Here is a 22,380-nt window from a genome sequence, read left to right as displayed (position 1 = left end):
ACGACTGACACCTCTACTACGGTAGACACATCTACATCGTCGAGCATCGAGACGACATCAGCAACGGATTCGTCTACTTCGTCCCCGACTGTCAGCTCCACTGCGGTAGACACATCGTCCTCGGCGAGTACCGATACGACATCAACAACGGATTCGTCGACTTCATCTTCGACTGACACCTCCACTACGGTAGACACATCGACTTCGGCGAGCACCGATACGACATCACCAACGGATTCGTTTACTTCGTCCCCGACTGTCAGCTCCACTACGGTAGACACATCGTCCTCGGCGAGTACCGATACGACATCACCAACGGATTCTTCTACTTCATCCTCGACTGACACATCAACTACGGTAGACACATCGACCTCGGTGAGCACCGAGACGACAACACCGAAGGATTCATCGACTTCATCCTCGACTGTCAGCTCCACTACGGTAGACACATCGACCTCGGCGAGTACCGATACGACATCACCAACGGATTCGTCTACTTCATCCTCGACTGACACATCAACTACGGTAGACACATCGACCTCGGTGAGCACCGATACGACATCACCAACGGATTCGTCGACTTCATCCTCGACTGTCAGCTCCACTACGGTGGACACATCGACATCGGTCAGCACCGAGACGACATCACCAACGGATTCGTCAACTTCATCTTCGACTGACACCTCCACTACGGTTGACACATCGACCTCGGCGAGCACCGATACGACCTCAACAACGGATTTGTCTACTTCGTCCTCGACTGTCAGCTCAACTACGGTAGACACATCGACCTCGTCGAGCACCGAGACGATATCACCAACGGATTCGTCTACTTCGTCCTCGACTGACACCTCCACTACGGTGGACACATCAACATCGGCGAGCACCGAGACGACATCACCAACGGATTCGTCTACTTCGTCCTCGACTGACACCTTCACTACGGTAGACACATCGACCTCGGTGAGTACCGTTACGACCTCATCAACGGATTTGTCTACTTCGTCCTCGACTGTCAGCTCAACTACGGTAGACACATCGACCTCGTCGAGCACCGAGACGACATCACCAACGGATTCGTCTACTTCGTCCTCGACTGAAACCTCCACTACGGTGGACAAATCAACATCGACGAGCACCGAGACGACATCACCAACGGATTCGTCGACTTCATCTTCGACTGACACCTCCACTACGGTAGACACATCGACCTCGGCGAGCACCGATACGACATCACCGACGGATTCGTCTACTTCGTCCACGACTGACACCTCTACTACGGTAGACACATCTACATCGTCGAGCATCGAGACGACATCAGCAACGGATTCGTCTACTTCGTCCCCGACTGTCAGCTCCACTGCGGTAGACACATCGTCCTCGGCGAGTTCCGATACGACATCAACAACGGATTCGTCGACTTCATCTTCGACTGACACCTCCACTACGGTAGACACATCGACTTCGGCGAGCACCGATACGACATCACCAACGGATTCGTTTACTTCGTCCCCGACTGTCAGCTCCACTGCGGTAGACACATCGTCCTCGGCGAGTACCGATACGACATCACCAACGGATTCTTCTACTTCATCCTCGACTGACACATCAACTACGGTAGACACATCGACCTCGGTGAGCACCGAGACGACAACACCGAAGGATTCATCGACTTCATCCTCGACTGTCAGCTCCACTACGGTAGACACATCGACCTCGGCGAGTACCGATACGACATCACCAACGGATTCGTCTACTTCATCCTCGACTGACACATCAACTACGGTAGACACATCGACCTCGGTGAGCACCGATACGACATCACCAACGGATTCGTCGACTTCATCCTCGACTGTCAGCTCCACTACGGTGGACACATCGACATCGGTCAGCACCGAGACGACATCACCAACGGATTCGTCAACTTCATCTTCGACTGACACCTCCACTACGGTTGACACATCGACCTCGGCGAGCACCGATACGACATCACCAACGGATTCGTCTACTTCATCCTCGACTGACACATCCACTTCGATAGACACATCGACCTCGGTGAGCACCGAGACGACAACACCAACGGATTCGTCGACTTCATCCTCGACTGTCAGCTCCACTACGGTAGACACATCGACCTCGGCGAGTACCGATACCACCTTAACAACGGATTTGTCTACTACGTCCTCGACTGTCAGCTCAAATTGGGTAGACACATCTACCTCGTCGAGCACCGTGACGACATCACCAACGGATTCGACTACTTCGTCCTCAACTGAAAAATCCACTACGGTAGACACACCCTCGTCGAGCACCGAGACGACGTCACCAATGGATTCGTCTACTTCGTCCTCAACTGACACATCCACTACGATAGACACTTTGACCTCGGCGAGCATCGAGACGACATCGGCAACGGATTCGTCTATTTCATCCACGACTGTCAGCTCAACAACGGTAGACACATCGACCTTGTCGAGCACCTCGTCGACATCACCAACGTATTCGTCAACATCATCCTCGACTACCAGTCCCACGTCGGTGACCACATCGACATTGGCGAGCACCGATAGGACCTTAACAACGGATTCGTCTACTGCGACCTCAACTGACACATCCACAACGGTAGACACATCGACCTCGGCGATCACCGAGACGACATCACCAATGGATTCGTCTACTTCATCCTCGACTATCAGCTCAACTACGGTAGACACATCTACCTCGTCGAGCGCCGAGTCGACATCACTAACGGATTCGTCTACTTCGTCCTCAACTGACACATCAACCACGGTAGACACATCTACCTCGTCGAGCGCCGAGTCGACATCACCAACGGATTCGTCTATTTCATCCTCGACTGTCAGCTCTACGGTAGACACATCGACGTCGGCGAGCACAGAGACGACATCACCAACGGAATCGTCTACTTCGTCCTCGACCGACACATCCACTACGGTAGACACATCGACCTCGGCGAGCACCGTGACGACATCACTAATAGATTCGTCTACATCGTCCTCGACTACCAGCCCCTCTTCGATGACGACATCGACATCGGCGAGCACCGATACGACCTTGACCACGGATTCGTCTACTTCGTCCTCGACTGTCAGTTCCACTACGGTGGACACATCAACATCGGCGAGCACCGTGACGACATCACCAACGGATTCTTCTACTTCTCCTTCGACTGTCAGCTCAACTACGGTAGATACATCTACCTCGTCGAGCACCGAGACGACATCACCAACGGTTTCGTCGACTTCGTCCTCGACGACTGACACATCCACTACGGTAGACACATCGACCTCGGCGAGCACCGAGACGACATCGGCAACGGATTCGTCTATTTCATCAACGACTGCCAGCTCTACTACGGTAGACACATCGACCCCGGTGAGCACAGATACGACCTCAACAACAGTTTCGTCTATTTCGTCCTCGACTGACACGTCCACTACGAGGGACACATCAACATCGGCGAGCACCGAGACGACATCACCAACGGGTTCGTCTATTTCGTCCTCGACTGTCAGCTCAACAACGGTAGACACATCTACCTCGTCGAGCACCGAGTCGACATCACCAACGGATTCGACTACTTCGTCCTCAACTGACACATCCACTACAGTAGACACATCGACCTCGTCGAGCACCGAGTCGACATCACTAACGGATTCGTCTACTTCGTCCTCAACTGACACATCAACCACGATAGACACATCGACATCGGCTAGCACCGAAACGACATCACCAACCATTTCATCTACTTCTCCTTCGACTGTCAGCTCAACTACGGTAGATAAATCTACCTCGTCGAGCACCGAGACGACATCACCAACGGTTTCGACTACTTCGTCCTCAACTGACACATCCACTACAGTAGACACATCGACCTCGTCGAGCACCGAGTCGACATCACTAACGGATTCGTCTACTTCGTCCTCAACTGACACATCAACCACGATAGACACATCGACATCGGCTAGCACCGAGTCGACATCAGCAACAGATTCGTCTATTTCATCCTCGTCTGTCAGCTCTACGGTAGACACATCGACCTCGGCGAGCACCGAGACGACATCACCAACGGATTCCTCGATTTCATCCTCGACTGTCAGCTCAACAACGGTAGACACATCTACCTCGTCGAGCAACGAGTCGACATCACCAACGGATTCGACTACTTCGTCCTCAACTGACACATCCACTACGGTAGACACATCGACCTCGTCGAGCACCGAGTCGACATCACCAACGGATTCGACTACTTCGTCCTCAACTGACACATCCACTACGGTAGACACATCCTCGTCGAGCACCGAGACGACGTCACCAATAGATTCGTCTACTTCGTCCTCAACTGACACATCCACTACGGTAGACACATCGACCTCGGCGAGCACCGAGACGACATCGGCAACGGATTCGTCTACTTCATCCTCGACTGACACATCACCTACGGTAGACACATCGACCTCGGTGAGCACCAAGACGACAACACAAACGGATTCGTCGACTACATCCTCGACTGTCAGCTCCACTACGGTAGACACATCGACATTGGCGAGCACCGAGACGACATCACCAACGGATTCGTCTACTTCATCCTCGACTGTCAGCTCCACTACGATAGACACATCGACATCGGCGAGCACCGAGACGACATCACCAACGGATTCGTCTACGTCATCCTCGACTGACACATCAACTACGGTAGACACATCCTCGTCGAGCACCGAGACGACGTCACCAACGGATTCGTCTACTTCATCCTCGACTGTCAGCTCCACTACGATAGACACATCGACATCGGCGAGCACCGAGACGACATCACCAACGGATTCGTCTACTTCATCCTCGACTGACACATCAACTACGGTAGACACATCGACCTCGGTGAGCACCGAGTCGACAACACCAACGGATTCGTCGACTTCATCCTCGACTGTCAGCTCCACTACGGTAGACACATCGACATCGGCGAGCACCGAGACGACATCAACAACGGATTTGTCTACTTCGTCCTCGACCGTCAGCTCAACTACGGTGGACACATCAACATCGGCGAGCACCGAGACGACATCACCAACGGAATCGTCTACTTCGTCCTCGACCGACACATCCACTACGGTAGACACATCGACCTCGGCGAGCACCGTGACGACATCACTAATAGATTCGTCTACATCGTCCTCGACTACCAGCCCCTCTTCGATGACGACATCGACATCGGCGAGCACCGATACGACCTTGACCACGGATTCGTCTACTTCGTCCTCGACTGTCAGTTCCACTACGGTGGACACATCAACATCGGCGAGCAACGTGACGACATCACCAACGGATTCGTCGTCGTCGTCCTCGACTCTGAGCTCTAGTACAGTTGATACTTCCACATCGGCGACTACCGAGGTGACCTCACCAACGGATTCTTCTACGTCATCCTCGACTCTCAGTTCCACTACAGTTGATTCATCCACTGCGGCGAGTACCGAGGATATCTCACCAACGGATTCGTCGTCGTCTTCCTCGACTACCAGCCCCACTTCGGTGACCACGTCGACATCGGCGAGCACCGATACGACCAACACAAAAGATTCGTCTACTTCATCCTCGACTGACACATCCACTACGGTGGACACATCAACATTGGCGAGCACCGTGACGATATCACCAACGGATTCGTCTACTTCTCCTTCGACTGTCAGCTCAACTACGATAGAAACATCTACCACGGTGAGCACCGAGACAACATCACCAACGGATTCGTCTATTTCATCCTCGACTGTCAGCTCTACGGTAGACACATCGACGTCGGCGAGCACAGAGACGACCTTAACAACGGATTCGTCTATTTCGTCCTCGACTGACACATCCACTACGGTGGACATATCGACCTTGGCGAGTAGCGATACGACCTTAACAACTGATTCGTCAACTTCGTCCTCTACTGCCAGTTCCACTACGGTGGACACATCAACATCGGCGAGCACCGTGACGACATCACCAATGGATTCGTCTACTTCGTCCGCAACAGACACATCCACTACGGTAGACACATCGATATCGTCGAGCACCGATACGACATCACCAACGGATTCTTCTACTTCTCCTTCGACTGTCAGCTCAACTACGGTAGATACATCTACCTCGTCGAGCACCGAGACGACATCACCAACGGTTTCGTCGACTTCGTCCTCGACGACTGACACATCCACTACGGTAGACACATCGACCTCGGCGAGCACCGAGACGACATCGGCAACGGATTCGTCTATTTCATCCACGACTGCCAGCTCTACTACGGTAGACACATCGACCCCGGTGAGCACAGATACGACCTCAACAACAGTTTCGTCTATTTCGTCCTCGACTGACACGTCCACTACGAGGGACACATCAACATCGGCGAGCACCGAGACGACATCACCAACGGGTTCGTCTATTTCGTCCTCGACTGTCAGCTCAACAACGGTAGACACATCTACCTCGTCGAGCACCGAGTCGACATCACCAACGGATACGACTACTTCGTCCTCAACTGACACATCCACTACAGTAGACACATCGACCTCGTCGAGCACCGAGTCGACATCACTAACGGATTCGTCTACTTCGTCCTCAACTGACACATCAACAACGATAGACACATCGACATCGGCTAGCACCGAAACGACATCACCAACCATTTCATCTACTTCTCCTTCGACTGTCAGCTCAACTACGGTAGACACATCGACCTCGGTGAGCACCGATACGACCTCATCAACGGATTTGTCTACTTCGTCCTCGACTGTCAGCTCAACTACGGTAGACACATCGACCTCGTCGAGCACCGAGACGACATCACCAACGGATTCGTCTACTTCGTCCTCGACTGAAACCTCCACTACGGTGGACAAATCAACATCGACGAGCACCGAGACGACATCACCAACCGATTCGTCTACTTCGTCCTCGACTGACACCTCCACTACGGTAGACACATCGACCTCGGCGAGCACCGATACGACATCACCAATCTATTCGTCTACTTCATCCTCGACTGACACCTCCACTACGATAGACACATCGACCTCGGTGAGCACCGATACGACATCACCAACGGATTCGTCTACTTCATCCTCCACTGTCAGCTCCACTACGGTAGACACATCGACATCGGCTAGCACCGAGACGACATCACCAACGGATTCGTCTACTTCATCCTCGACTGACACATCAACTACGGTAGACACATCGACCTCGGTGAGCACCGAGACGACAACACCGAAGGATTCATCGACTTCATCCTCGACTGTCAGCTCCACTACGGTAGACACATCGACCTCGGCGAGTACCGATACGACATCACCAACGGATTCGTCTACTTCATCCTCGACTGACACATCAACTACGGTAGACACATCGACCTCGGTGAGCACCGATACGACATCACCAACGGATTCGTTTACTTCATCCTCGACTGTCAGCTCCACTACGGTGGACACATCGACATCGGTCAGCACCGAGACGACATCACCAACGGATTCGTCGACTTCATCTTCGACTGACACCTCCACTACGGTTGACACATCGACCTCGGCGAGCACCGATACGACATCACCAACGGATTCGTCTACTTCATCCTCGACTTACACATCCACTTCGATAGACACATCGACCTCGGTGAGCACCGAGACGACAACACCAACGGATTCGTCGACTTCATCCTCGACTGTCAGCTCCACTACGGTAGACACATCGACCTCGGCGAGTACCGATACCACCTTAACAACGGATTTGTCTACTACGTCCTCGACTGTCAGCTCAACTTCGGTAGACATATCTACCTCGTCGAGCACCGTGACGACATCACCAACGGATTCGTCTACTTCGTCCTCGACTGACACCTCCACTACGGTAGACACATCGACATCGGTGAGCACCGAGACGACATCACCAACGGATTCGTCGACTTCATCTTCGACTGACACCTCCACTACGGTTGACACATCGACCACGGCGAGCACCGAGACGACAAAACCAACGGATTCGTCGACTTCATCCTCGACTGTCAGCTCCACTACGGTAGACACATCTACCTCGTCGAGCACCGTGACGACATCAGCAACGGATTCGTCTACTTCGTCCACGACTGACATCTCTACTACGGTAGACACATCTACATCGTCGAGCATCGAGACGACATCAGCAACGGATTCGTCTTCTTCGTCCCCGACTGTCAGCTCCACTGCGGTAGACACATCGTCCTCGGCGAGTACCGACACGACATCACCAACGGATTCGTCTACTTCATCCTCGACTGACACATCCACTACGATAGACACATCGACCTCGGTGAGCACCGAGACGACAAAACCAACGGATTCGTCGACTTCATCCTTGACTGTCAGCTCCACTACGGTAGACACATCTACCTCGTCGAGCACCGTGACGACATCACCAACGGATACGTCTACTTCGTCCTCGTCTGACACCTCCACTACGGTAGACACATCGACATCGGTGAGCACCGAGACGACATCACCAACGGATTCGTCGACTTCATCTTCAAATGACACCTCCACTACGGTTGACACATCGACCTCGGCGAGCACCGATACGACATCACCAACGGATTCGTCTACTTCATCCTCGACTGACACATCCACTTCGATAGACACATCGACCTCGGTGAGCGCCGAGACGACATCACCAACGGATTCGTCGATTTCGTCTTCGACTGACACCTCCACTACGGTAGACACATCGACCTCGGCGAGCACCGATACGACATCACCAACGGATTCGTCTACTTCGTCCTCGACTGAAACCTCCACTACGGTGGACAAATCAACATCGACGAGCACCGAGACGACATCACCAACCGATTCGTCTACTTCGTCCCCGACTGACACCTCCACTACGGTTGACACATCGACCTCGGCGAGCACCGATACGACATCACCAACGGATTCGTCTACTTCGTCCACGACTGACACCTCTACTACGGTAGACACATCTACATCGTCGAGCATCGAGACGACATCAGCAACGGATTCGTCTACTTCGTCCCCGACTGTCAGCTCCACTGCGGTAGACACATCGTCCTCGGCGAGTACCGATACGACATCAGCAACGGATTCGTCTACTTCATCCTCGACTGACACATCAACTACGGTAGACACATCGACCTCGGTGAGCACCGATACGACATCACCAACGGATTCGTCTACTGCATCCTCGACTGTCATCTCCACTACGGTAGACACAGCGTCCTCGGCGAGTACCGATACGACATCACCAACGGATTCGTCTACTTCATCCTCGACTGACACATCCACTACGATAGACACATCGACCTCGGTGAGCACCGAGACGACAACACCAACGGATTCGTCGACTTTATCCTCGACTGTCAGCTCCACTACGGTAGACACATCGACCTCGGCGAGTACCGTTACCACCTTAACAACGGATTTGTCTACTACGTCCTCGACTGTCAGCTCAACTTCGGTAGACACATCTACCTCGTCGAGCACCGTGACGACATCACTAATAGATTCGTCTACATCGTCCTCGACTACCAGCCCCTCTTCGATGACGACATCGACATCGGCGAGCACCGATACGACCTTGACCACGGATTCGTCTACTTCGTCCTCGACTGTCAGTTCCACTACGGTGGACACATCAACATCGGCGAGCACCGTGACGACATCACCAACGGATTCGTCTACGTCATCCTCGACTCTCAGTTCCACTACAGTTGATTCATACACTGCGGCGAGTACCGAGGATATCTCACCAACGGATTCGTCGTCGTCTTCCTCGACTACCAGCCCCACTTCGGTGACCACGTCGACATCGGCGAGCACCGATACGACCAACACAAAAGATTCGTCTACTTCATCCTCGACTGACACATCCACTACGGTGGACACATCAACATTGGCGAGCACCGTGACGACATCACCAACGGATTCGTCTACTTCGTCCTCTACTGACACATCCACTACGGTGGACACATCAACATTGGCGAGCACCGTGACGATATCACCAACGGATTCGTCTACTTCTCCTTCGACTGTCAGCTCAACTACGATAGAAACATCTACCACGTTGAGCACCGAGACAACATCACCAACGGATTCGTCTATTTCATCCTCGACTGTCAGCTCTACGGTAGACACATCGACGTCGGCGAGCACAGAGACGACCTTAACAACGGATTCGTCTATTTCGTCCTCGACTGACACATCCACTACGGTGGACATATCGACCTTGGCGAGTAGCGATACGACCTTAACAACTGATTCGTCAACTTCGTCCTCGACTGCCAGTTCCACTACGGTGGACACATCAACATCGGCGAGCACCGTGACGACATCACCAATGGATTCGTCTACTTCGTCCGCAACTGACACATCCACTACGGTAGACGTATCGATATCGTCGAGCACTGATACGACATCACCAACGGATTATTCTACTTCTCCTTCGACTGTCAGCTCAACTACGGTAGATACATCTACCTCGTCGAGCACCGAGACGACATCACCAACGGTTTCGTCGACTTCGTCCTCGACAACTGACAAATCAACCACGATAGACACATCGACATCGGCTAGCACCGAGTCGACATCAGCAACAGATTCGTCTATTTCATCCTCGTCTGTCAGCTCTACGGTAGACACACCGACCTCGGCGAGCACCGAGACGACATCACCAACGGATTCGTCAACTTCATCCTCGACTGTCAGCTCAACAACGGTAGACACATCTACCTCGTCGAGCAACGAGTCGACATCACCAACGGATTCGACTACTTCGTCCTCAACTGACACATCCACTACGGTAGACACATCCTCGTCGAGCACCGAGACGACGTCACCAATAGATTCGTCTACTTCGTCCTCAACTGACACATCCACTACGATAGACACTTTGACATCGGCGAGCAGCGAGACGACATCAGCAACGGATTCGTCTATTTCATCCACGACTGTCAGCTCTACGGTAGACACATCGACGTCGGCGAGCACAGAGACGACCTTAACAACGGATTCGTCTATTTCGTCCTCGACTGACACATCCACTACGGTGGACATATCGACCTTGGCGAGTAGCGATACGACCTTAACAACTGATTCGTCAACTTCGTCCTCGACTGCCAGTTCCACTACGGTGGACACATCAACATCGGCGAGCACCGTGACGACATCACCAATGGATTCGTCTACTTCGTCCGCAACTGACACATCCACTACGGTAGACACATCGATACCGTCGAGCACCGATACGACATCACCAACGGATTCTTCTACTTCTCCTTCGAATGTCAGCTCAACTACGATAGACACATCTACCACGGCGAGCACCGAAACGACATCACCAATCATTTCATCTACTTCTCCTTCGACTGTCAGCTCAACTACGGTAGATACATCTACCTCGTCGAGCACCGAGACGACATCACCAACGGTTTCGTCGACTTCGTCCTCGACGACTGACACATCCACTACGGTAGACACATCGACCTCGGCGAGCACCGAGACGACATCGGCAACGGATTCGTCTATTTCATCCACGACTGTCAGCTCTACAACGGTAGACACATCGACCCCGGTGAGCACAGATACGACCTCAACAACAGTTTCGTCTATTTCGTCCTCGACTGACACGTCCACTACGAGGGACACATCAACATCGGCGAGCACCGAGACGACATCACCAACGGGTTCGTCTATTTCATCCTCGACTGTCAGCTCAACAACGGTAGACACATCTACCTCGTCGAGCACCGAGTCGACATCACCAACGGATTCGACTACTTCGTCCTCAACTGACACATCCACTACAGTAGACACATCGACCTCGTCGAGCACCGAGTCGACATCACTAACGGAATCGTCTACTTCGTCCTCGACTGACACATCAACCACGATAGACACATCGACATCGGCTAGCACCGAAACGACATCACCAACCATTTCATCTACTTCTCCTTCGACTGACACATCCACTACGGTAGACACATCGACCTCGGCGAGCACCGAGACGACATCACCAACGGATTCCTCTATTTCATCCTCGACTGTCAGCTCAACAACGGTAGACACATCTACCTCGTCGAGCAACGAGTCGACATCACCAACGGATTCGACTACTTCGTCCTCAACTGACACATCCACTACAGTAGACACATCGACCTCGTCGAGCACCGAGTCGACATCACCAACGGATTCGACTACTTCGTCCTCAACTGACACATCCACTACGGTAGACACATCCTCGTCGAGCACCGAGACGACGTCACCAATAGATTCGTCTACTTCGTCCTCAACTGACACATCCACTACGATAGACACTTTGACATCGGCGAGCAGCGAGACGACATCAGCAACGGATTCGTCTATTTCATCCACGACTGTCAGCTCTACGGTAGACACATCGACGTCGGCGAGCACAGAGACGACCTTAACAACGGATTCGTCTATTTCGTCCTCGACTGACACATCCACTACGGTGGACATATCGACCTTGGCGAGTAGCGATACGACCTTAACAACTGATTCGTCAACTTCGTCCTCGACTGCCAGTTCCACTACGGTGGACACATCAACATCGGCGAGCACCGTGACGACATCACCAATGGATTCGTCTACTTCGTCCGCAACTGACACATCCACTACGGTAGACACATCGATACCGTCGAGCACCGATACGACATCACCAACGGATTCTTCTACTTCTCCTTCGAATGTCAGCTCAACTACGATAGACACATCTACCACGGCGAGCACCGAAACGACATCACCAATCATTTCATCTACTTCTCCTTCGACTGTCAGCTCAACTACGGTAGATACATCTACCTCGTCGAGCACCGAGACGACATCACCAACGGTTTCGTCGACTTCGTCCTCGACGACTGACACATCCACTACGGTAGACACATCGACCTCGGCGAGCACCGAGACGACATCGGCAACGGATTCGTCTATTTCATCCACGACTGTCAGCTCTACTACGGTAGACACATCGACCCCGGTGAGCACAGATACGACCTCAACAACAGTTTCGTCTATTTCGTCCTCGACTGACACGTCCACTACGAGGGACACATCAACATCGGCGAGCACCGAGACGACATCACCAACGGGTTCGTCTATTTCATCCTCGACTGTCAGCTCAACAACGGTAGACACATCTACCTCGTCGAGCACCGAGTCGACATCACCAACGGATTCGACTACTTCGTCCTCAACTGACACATCCACTACAGTAGACACATCGACCTCGTCGAGCACCGAGTCGACATCACTAACGGAATCGTCTACTTCGTCCTCGACTGACACATCCACTACGGTAGACACATCGACCTCGGCGAGCACCGAGACGACATCACCAACGGATTCCTCTATTTCATCCTCGACTGTCAGCTCAACAACGGTAGACACATCTACCTCGTCGAGCAACGAGTCGACATCACCAACGGATTCGACTACTTCGTCCTCAACTGACACATCCACTACAGTAGACACATCGACCTCGTCGAGCACCGAGTCGACATCACCAACGGATTCGACTACTTCGTCCTCAACTGACACATCCACTACGGTAGACACATCCTCGTCGAGCACCGAGACGACGTCACCAATAGATTCGTCTACTTCGTCCTCAACTGACACATCCACTACGATAGACACTTTGACATCGGCGAGCAGCGAGACGACATCAGCAACGGATTCGTCTAGTTCATCCACGACTGTCAGCTCAACAACGGTAGACACATCGACCGAGTCGAGCACCGAGTCGACATCACCAACGGATTCGACTACTTCGTCCTCAACTGACACATCCACTACGGTAGACACATCCTCGTCGAGCACCGAGACGACGTCACCAATAGATTCGTCTACTTCGTCCTCAACTGACACATCCACTACGGTAGACACATCGACCTCGGCGAGCACCGAGACGACATCGGCAACGGATTCGTCTACTTCATCCTCGACTGACACATCACCTACGGTAGACACATCGACCTCGGTGAGCACCAAGACGAAAACACAAACGGATTCGTCGACTACATCCTCGACTGTCAGCTCCACTACGGTAGACACATCGACATTGGCGAGCACCGAGACGACATCACCAACGGATTCGTCTACTTCATCCTCGACTGTCAGCTCCACTACGATAGACACATCGACATCGGCGAGCACCGAGACGACATCACCAACGGATTCGTCTACTTCATCCTCGACTGACACATCAACTACGGCAGACACATCCTCGTCGAGCACCGAGACGACGTCACCAATAGATTCGTCTACTTCGTCCTCAACTGACACATCCACTACAGTAGACACATCGACCGAGTCGAGCACCGAGTCGACATCACCAACGGATTCGACTACTTCGTCCTCAACTGACACATCCACTACGGTAGACACATCCTCGTCGAGCACCGAGACGACGTCACCAATAGATTCGTCTACTTCGTCCTCAACTGACACATCCACTACGATAGACACTTTGACATCGGCGAGCAGCGAGACGACATCAGCAACGGATTCGTCTAGTTCATCCACGACTGTCAGCTCAACAACGGTAGACACATCGACCGAGTCGAGCACCGAGTCGAAATCACCAACGTATTCGTCAACATCATCCTCGACTACCAGTCCCACGTCGTTGACCACATCGACATTGGCGAGCACCGATACGACCTTAACAACGGATTCGTCTACTTCGTCCTCGACTGACACCTCCACCACGGTTGACACATCGACCTCGGCGAGCACCGTGACGACATCACCAACGGATTCGTCTACTTCCCCTTCGACTGTCAGCTCAACTACGATCGAAACATCTACCACGGTGAGCACCGAGGCGACATCGCCAACGGATTCGTCTATTTCATCCTCGACTGTCAGCTCTACGGTAGAAAAATCGACGTCGGCGAGCACAGAGACGACATCACCAACGGAATCGTCTACTTCGTCCTCGACTGACACATCCACTACGGTAGACACATCGACCTCGGCGAGCACCGTGACGACATCACCAATAGATTCGTCTACATCGTCCTCGACTACCAGCCCCTCTTCGATGACGACATCGACATCGGCGAGCACCGATACGACCTTGACCACGGATTCGTCTACTTCGTCCTCGACTGTCAGTTCCACTACGGTGGACACATCAACATCGGCGAGCACCGTGACGACATCACCAATGGATTCGTCTACTTCGTCCGCAACTGACACATCCACTACGGTCGACACATCGATATCGTCGAGCACCGATACGACATCACCAACGGATTCTTCTACTTCTCCTTCGAATGTCAGCTCAACTACGATAGACACATCTACCACGGCGAGCACCGAAACGACATCACCAACCATTTCATCTACTTCTCCTTCGACTGTCAGCTCAACTACGGTAGATACATCTACCTCGTCGAGCACCGAGACGACATCACCAACGGTTTCGTCGACTTCGTCCTCGACGACTGACACATCCACTACGGTAGACACATCGACCTCGGCGAGCACCGAGACGACATCGGCAACGGATTCGTCTATTTCATCCACGACTGTCAGCTCTACTACGGTAGACACATCGACCCCGGTGAGCACAGATACGACCTCAACAACAGTTTCGTCTACTTCGTCCTCAACTGACACATCCACTACGATAGACACTTTGACATCGGCGAGCAGCGAGACGACATCACCAACGTATTCGTCAACATCATCCTCGACTACCAGTCCCACGTCGGTGACCACATCGACATTGGCGAGCACTGATACGACCTTAACAACGGATTCGTCTACTTCGACCTCAACTGACACATCCACAACGGTAGACACATCGACATCGGTGAGCACCGAGACGACATCACCAATGGATTCGTCTATTTCATCCTCGACTATCAGCTCAACTACGGTAGACACATCTACCTCGTCGAGCACCGAGTCGACATCACTAACGGATTCGACTACTTCGTCCTCAACTGACACATCCACTACGGTAGACATATCCTCGTCGAGCACCGAGACGACGTCACCAATAGATTCGTCTACTTCGTCCTCAACTGACACATCCACTACGATAGACACTTTGACATCGGCGAGCAGCGAGACGACATCAGCAACGGATTCGTCTATTTCATCCACGACTGTCAGCTCAACAACGGTAGACACATCGACCTCGTCGAGCACCGAGTCGAAATCACCAACGTATTCGTCAACATCATCCTCGACTACCAGTCCCACGTCGGTGACCACATCGACATTGGCGAGCACCGATACGACCTTAACAACGGATTCGTCTACTTCGTCCTCGACTGACACCTCCACCACGGTTGACACATCGACCTCGGCGAGCACCGTGACGACATTACCAACGGATTCGTCTACTTCTCCTTCGACTGTCAGCTCAACTACGATAGAAACATCTACCTCGTCGAGCACAGAGTCGACATCACCAACGGATTCGACTAATTCGTCCTCAACAGACACATCAACTACGGTAGACACATCTGCCTCGTCGAGCACCGAGACGACATCACCAACAGATTCGTCTACTTCATCCTCGACTCTCAGCTCAACTACGAAAGACACATCTACCTCGGCGAGCACCGAGACGACATCACCAACGGATTCGTCTACTTCGTTCTCGACTGACACATCCACCACGGTAGACACATCGACATCGGCAAGCACCGATACGACCTTCACAACGGTTTCGTCTACTTCATCCTCACATTTCTCTACGGTAGACCCATCAACTTCCCCCATCACTGAGACGACTTCACCAACTGCTTCGTCTACTTCATCCTCGACTGTCAGCTCAACTACGGTAGTTTCCTCGATGAGCACCGAGAGTTCCACACCAACCGATTCGTCTACTTCATTTTCGACTCTCAGCTCCACTATGGTGGACACACAAACACCTAGTCCTCGCTATGTACCGATATCAGATATAAGTTAGTACTGGTAGAATCATGATGAATTGCATTTTACTTAACTAATAAGTATTCAAAACATCTACGGCTCTTTGAATTCAGGTTACTTACAAACAACTAGCGTCGGGCCATTCTCTGTAAAGATCAATCGTTCCTGGAATCCAGCTTTTTCGGACAACACATCGAGAGAGTTTGATGTTTTTGAGCACATTGCACGACATGCGGTGAGTTTTCTTTTTTTGTGATTTTAAAATGAATTTATCTAATAAACTACTCTAGCCACTTTCGCTGTTCGGTTTACTCCCTTTCTAAAAATTTCAGGTAGGAAATGAACACTATGGTTTAAGTCCACCTATATCGAGAATTGTTACGTTAGGATTATCGTAAGTGCATATATTTCATTTGTAGATCTATTCTTGCTTTACTACTGACACATAAATTTTCTCTTCTTGGCAGGAATGGAAGCGTTATTTATCAATACATTGTTGAGTATAACTCATCAGTTTTGCTGAGGTATCTTAAGGATAACGATAATGTCGATCTTATTGAATACCTCGATAATATAGTATTACCAAGGCTTATTAGTAATAACTTCAGTATCGAACAGTATAAGGTTGACAGGAATTGGACGAAAAAAAATTTCATCAGTAAGTTTTTTCGACAGCTTTTAATTACACGATGTGCGATCAAAATATATCATGTTATCGTTATTCATTATCTTGATTCGTAGAGTCACACAAATCGAATCCGATTGATCCGTGTTATCGTGTAAATCCGGCACTATGTCCGCTCGGATATAAGTGTGCCAACCCCGCAAATAGATCAACACAATTGAATATAAAATGCGAAGATAGATGTTACGGAGTCACATGTAGCGGAAACGGTGCATGCTATACGTCCCATGCGTCTGGTGAACCGTACTGTGTGTAAGTTGATCGGCTTGATCAGGAATTCAATAATCATTGATCAAAGCAATTCGTGATTTATTATCATTAAATTTAAGCATCATTTTCTACGGGCATTCTGGTTAATAGATTAATACATAGATTATTTGTATAATTTGCAGATGTAACGAACCATATACAGGATCTGAGTGTTCCGCTCAATCTGTAGTTGCCTCATCAGAACAGAACGTGATTGCCATTTCTCTCGGTGCAGTTTTCGGTGTTCTACTAATTGCCATCATATTTACTGTTATCATCATTTTCGTACGACGTAGGAAGAAACGACAACAATCCAGGTGACCATCTTTCTACTTTAATAGCAAGGTTTCTTAAAAATGTTTTCTACAAATAACCCATTCATCGGTTTTGTTTTAGTAACCTTCATCGGGATCCACTTTCCGTGGAAGCATTATTCTGGAGACAAATCAACGAAGAAACAAGAATTCCCAGACCTCAACTTTCCACTACAGGTCGTTACAATCTGCCGTTGGTGTGTAAATTTTGTAATTAGATATACATGTATTTCGATTCAGTTTTGAGTAATTTTGTCGATGCCTTTTGTGGCACTTGGCTCCAGTGCGTAATCTATATGTGCTTATCTGAGCTGTTAATACCAGCCATAAAGATACACGTCCGTTTTTATCCTTCTATTTTTCAAAGCATGTCAATACGGATGCAAGCAGTTTATCGCTGGAACGCGATATGGGCCGGATGTCGTTTAGTCGTTTTTCGTGGTACTCTATGGCATCGTCACGCCAAACACGACGACCTTCACCTTCGTTACCCCGTGAAATCGACGATGACGCCGATTCCGATATGTATAACTATTTCGATACTCTGTTTGGTGGGGTGGAATCTTCTTCGGTGGATAGAAAGGAACAGGTATGATACATTATTTGTTGACACCTGACGATGGTCTCGTTCTCTATGTTTCTATATTCATATTTTGTTTTCAGTTCAAAATTAAGAGACCCAGAATTATGCCAACTAGACCTGGAGGGCTGTTTCGCCTGGAGACGGATGAAGCGGATACGAATACAATATAGATTGATCTAGTCTTTGAAGACGTACTAGACGTGCGATTATGAAGCTTGTTGTATTTGCCCAATCCGTGACAGGCCTAAATTTCGTGAAAACTAGAAGTTATGTCAGACTTCTAGTCTTTTCTGTTAATTGTTATGTGCATATCTTGTTTTAATTATTTTCTTTCATAACAGTATTATGTTTATATCATGATTTCCGAGGAGACAAACTCGTCCGTTGGAAGCATATATGTTCGAATGCACGTATAATCGTATGTGAAAGATATTTTTTCATTTATTCCTACATAAAGTTGCATTATTCAGTCAAAATGTAACATTTCTTCTATGGCATGGTTGGTCCTTTAAAAAGACGTAAATATGTTTGCGTACGCGTTTTTACACGGAACGGAACTGATAGGAACATGGAACGCCATGTACGTTTTACGTGATGACGCCTTAGTGAAAATCTCAAGTACTGACGGTTGAATTTTGTTATCTTCCCTAATTGGGGGTGCGCCCCTCCGAAAATCAGACCCTAGATCAGATCCGCCCCTGATGCATCTTGATCATAAAATGATGTTATGCCTATGGCCATTCACAGATTTTGGGGATCTATCTTTTAAATCATTTATTGTATAGACAGAAATACTATGGCGTTGTAACGAGAACCACGTGGCTGCAATGAGTCTAATGCAATATCTATTTCTTATCATAATATTCTACTTTTCTCAGATTATTATATCACTTCAACTGCCTGTTCTGATTTATTGTTGTAAAGTGCAAATGTTTTGTTTTCTTTTGGTTTCATTTTTTATAACGTTACAAATTATTATTTTATACATTGAAGGGTTTTGTGTGAATCGATATATCTTGTGTGAATCGATGTGCACTACGTCACCAATAATGGCGATCAAAATGGTGATTGGAATCGTGAATTTTGATGTTCATTTTGTTATTTGATATATTTCATGACTCTTATTTTCCATCTTATAAATTTTTATATTCTTAACAGTTCAATTCAATTGTCGATAAATTCAAATTCGAAATGACTTTATTGACCCTTATTGTACAATTCACTGTCGATAATATTAGTCATTATACATGTATATCAGTTATTTTTCACCACGAATAAAACTTTCAAGTTAGTTTTCTTGTCTAAAATGGTGCCAGCGTAACGCAGCTTTCAGGCTCTGCCGGGCTGCTCAGTATTATGTAACTGAATCTATGTATATAATCAAAAATTCATAACGACTGCATGAATTTTTGATTTAATGTACATTAGAAATATTCTATGCAAATAAAGAATCCGTTATTGCATTGTATTGTGTTTATCTAATTTTGAAGTTTCATCGGCTGTCGGCTGTCTAATAAATCATATAATCAAATATCAAAATAATCAAAGATCCGTAGTAGAAGAAGTCATCCGAATTATCCAGCATTGTTTTACTGAAGACTAAATGATACAAGAATTGAGACTGAATCGATGTAGTTAATTTCTTTAAAAAATTAAGTGTTCAACTGTTTATTTCATGAAATTTGTAAAACATTGCGGGCCAAAACTTGCTTTTTCGAGCACTGAGGCAGCTACACCATGTACACGCACTGTCGTGATGAGCATGATATATCCGGAATGCAAACTCAGTGAAGTGTACGTACAGACATAGCATTCAGCCAATCAGAGAACATGCATTTCTACCGAGTTTCCTCTATTCTTTTGACAGAATGAATGTAAGACCGTACAAAACTTTAACTGCACTGCCTTGTTCAGGTCGTCTCTGATTTTGCGTTGGTTACACGTATTCGTTGGATTCGGAGTTCGTCGTTATGTCTCATCGCTGTTCGTCCTAGGATTCAATAGTCACTACATGTACATGTACGACGTGTGTCTCGTGTGTATAAGAATGTACAGTTTTGTACAGATTTGAGTTTTGTAGAACCTCGCGTGCCATATTTCACTGAATCGTGTGTTACAGTTTAGTACTGCTTTACTACAGGCATTTACAATATGTACGTTGACCTTTCAATCATCGTATTTATTACTACAGTACTATATCAAAAAGACGTGACTCTCGATGGCAGTAAATGGGGGGAGGGGGAGGGGAGGGGGGTTGTATTGGTTTTGCAGCACCTCTTTTTGCATAGGAGAAGGGCCGACTCAAGACTTATAGAATCTATTTGACTCTAATTTCAACACTGCCTTACACAAAATGTATACAACATATTAATAAGGGATGCCTAGAGTTGACATAAGCCTTACCCTCACATGTGGAAGACGAACAAACGTACTATTAAATAGATATTCAAAACTATGATGATATCAATTATTGCTCTCCAATGTTGTTAATCACTAAATTAATACAGTGTCTATTACAAACCATCTCACACTGCTTGAATATGTTATTTGACTGATAATTATGAGTTGCAAATTTGGCTATTGAAACTAAACCTTAAAACCCTTATTTCATATTATAGCTCTTACTAAATTCAATTTTTGTGTGTGATCACGCCTGGATCTTGTACATTCGAGTATGGTTTCATAATTTTTTGAATGGTTTGGTGACAATATTGGGCGGGATTTTATTTGAGTCTCTTACTTTTGGAAAACTATGACCTTGGCCAGTGAATTTATTTAAGGTTTCAAGTTGGATTGGATGCGTTAATACGTATAGTAGACCAATTGACCTTGGAATAATTTCCAGATGAACTAATCGTCGCTGTCTATATATATATATATATATATATATATATATATATATATATATATATATATATATATATATATATATATATATATATATATATATATATATATATATATATATATATATATATATATATATATATATATATATATATATATATATATATATATATATATAATATATATATATATATATATATATATATATATATATATATATAATATATATATATATATATATATATATATATGGTATGTGTATATATATATTTGGTCATGTGTGAAAAGACAGTTTTTAAACGTTGAACAAACATTCTCGTATTGATTCAGTCATGTCACGTTCAAATTCCGACGGTAAACAATTTATTCATATCTATTTACAATTTCCAAAGGTTTGCATAATGATGATGCAGAAAACCCGTGATCGCTGGTTTTCAACTATACATTATTTCATTATTTTCTATTCAACAAATGGCTTTAAGAAAACCTGTCTTTATTTGAATACTACCGAATAAGATTAAATGACAGGCGAATGATTTGATCGATTTGAGACAGTTGTTCAGCTATGTACAAAAGACTGTCAAACGACGTATTTTCTGTACGACTTTCGCTAGATTTTATTTCCCACGGGTTTTTGGTATAAAAAAAAATACATCGTTCATTGCGTCCTGCTTAGCATTTCAGAACAAGATATGACAGAATATCTTTCAATCTCGTTCCCCTAATTATACCTGGCCGGACTGA

The 22,380-nt window shown here is 48.2% G+C and overlaps 2 protein-coding genes across 2 annotated transcripts in view; both read left to right on the top strand.

Moving 5' to 3' along the window:
- Nucleotides 1-15,683, top strand: part of LOC141910570 (uncharacterized) — a 37,579-nt gene extending 21,896 nt beyond the window's left edge. The window contains exons 9-17 of the mRNA XM_074801262.1: nt 4,375-4,514; nt 10,080-10,658; nt 10,998-11,613; nt 13,243-13,322; nt 13,431-13,440; nt 13,549-13,602; nt 14,623-15,024; nt 15,154-15,441; nt 15,603-15,683. Coding sequence (XP_074657363.1) covers nt 4,375-4,514; nt 10,080-10,658; nt 10,998-11,613; nt 13,243-13,322; nt 13,431-13,440; nt 13,549-13,602; nt 14,623-15,024; nt 15,154-15,441; nt 15,603-15,683 — 2,250 coding nt within the window. The remainder of the gene's footprint in view (nt 1-4,374; nt 4,515-10,079; nt 10,659-10,997; nt 11,614-13,242; nt 13,323-13,430; nt 13,441-13,548; nt 13,603-14,622; nt 15,025-15,153; nt 15,442-15,602) is intronic.
- Nucleotides 15,684-15,788: 105 nt separating this feature from the next.
- Nucleotides 15,789-20,252, top strand: LOC141911360 (uncharacterized). The gene is made up of 9 exons (XM_074802358.1): nt 15,789-16,990; nt 17,072-17,193; nt 17,291-17,352; nt 17,426-17,616; nt 17,700-17,895; nt 18,036-18,209; nt 18,289-18,403; nt 18,574-18,795; nt 18,870-20,252. Exons 1-9 carry the CDS (start codon nt 15,907-15,909, stop codon nt 18,957-18,959), a joined length of 2,256 nt encoding a protein of 751 aa, XP_074658459.1. The 5' UTR covers nt 15,789-15,906; the 3' UTR covers nt 18,960-20,252.
- Nucleotides 20,253-22,380: the final 2,128 nt, after the last annotated feature.

This window comes from Tubulanus polymorphus, chromosome 9 (assembly GCF_964204645.1).
Source record: "Tubulanus polymorphus chromosome 9, tnTubPoly1.2, whole genome shotgun sequence".
Taxonomy (NCBI): Eukaryota; Metazoa; Nemertea; class Palaeonemertea; order Tubulaniformes; family Tubulanidae; genus Tubulanus; species Tubulanus polymorphus.
This window is presented reverse-complemented; position numbering and strand designations above follow the sequence as displayed.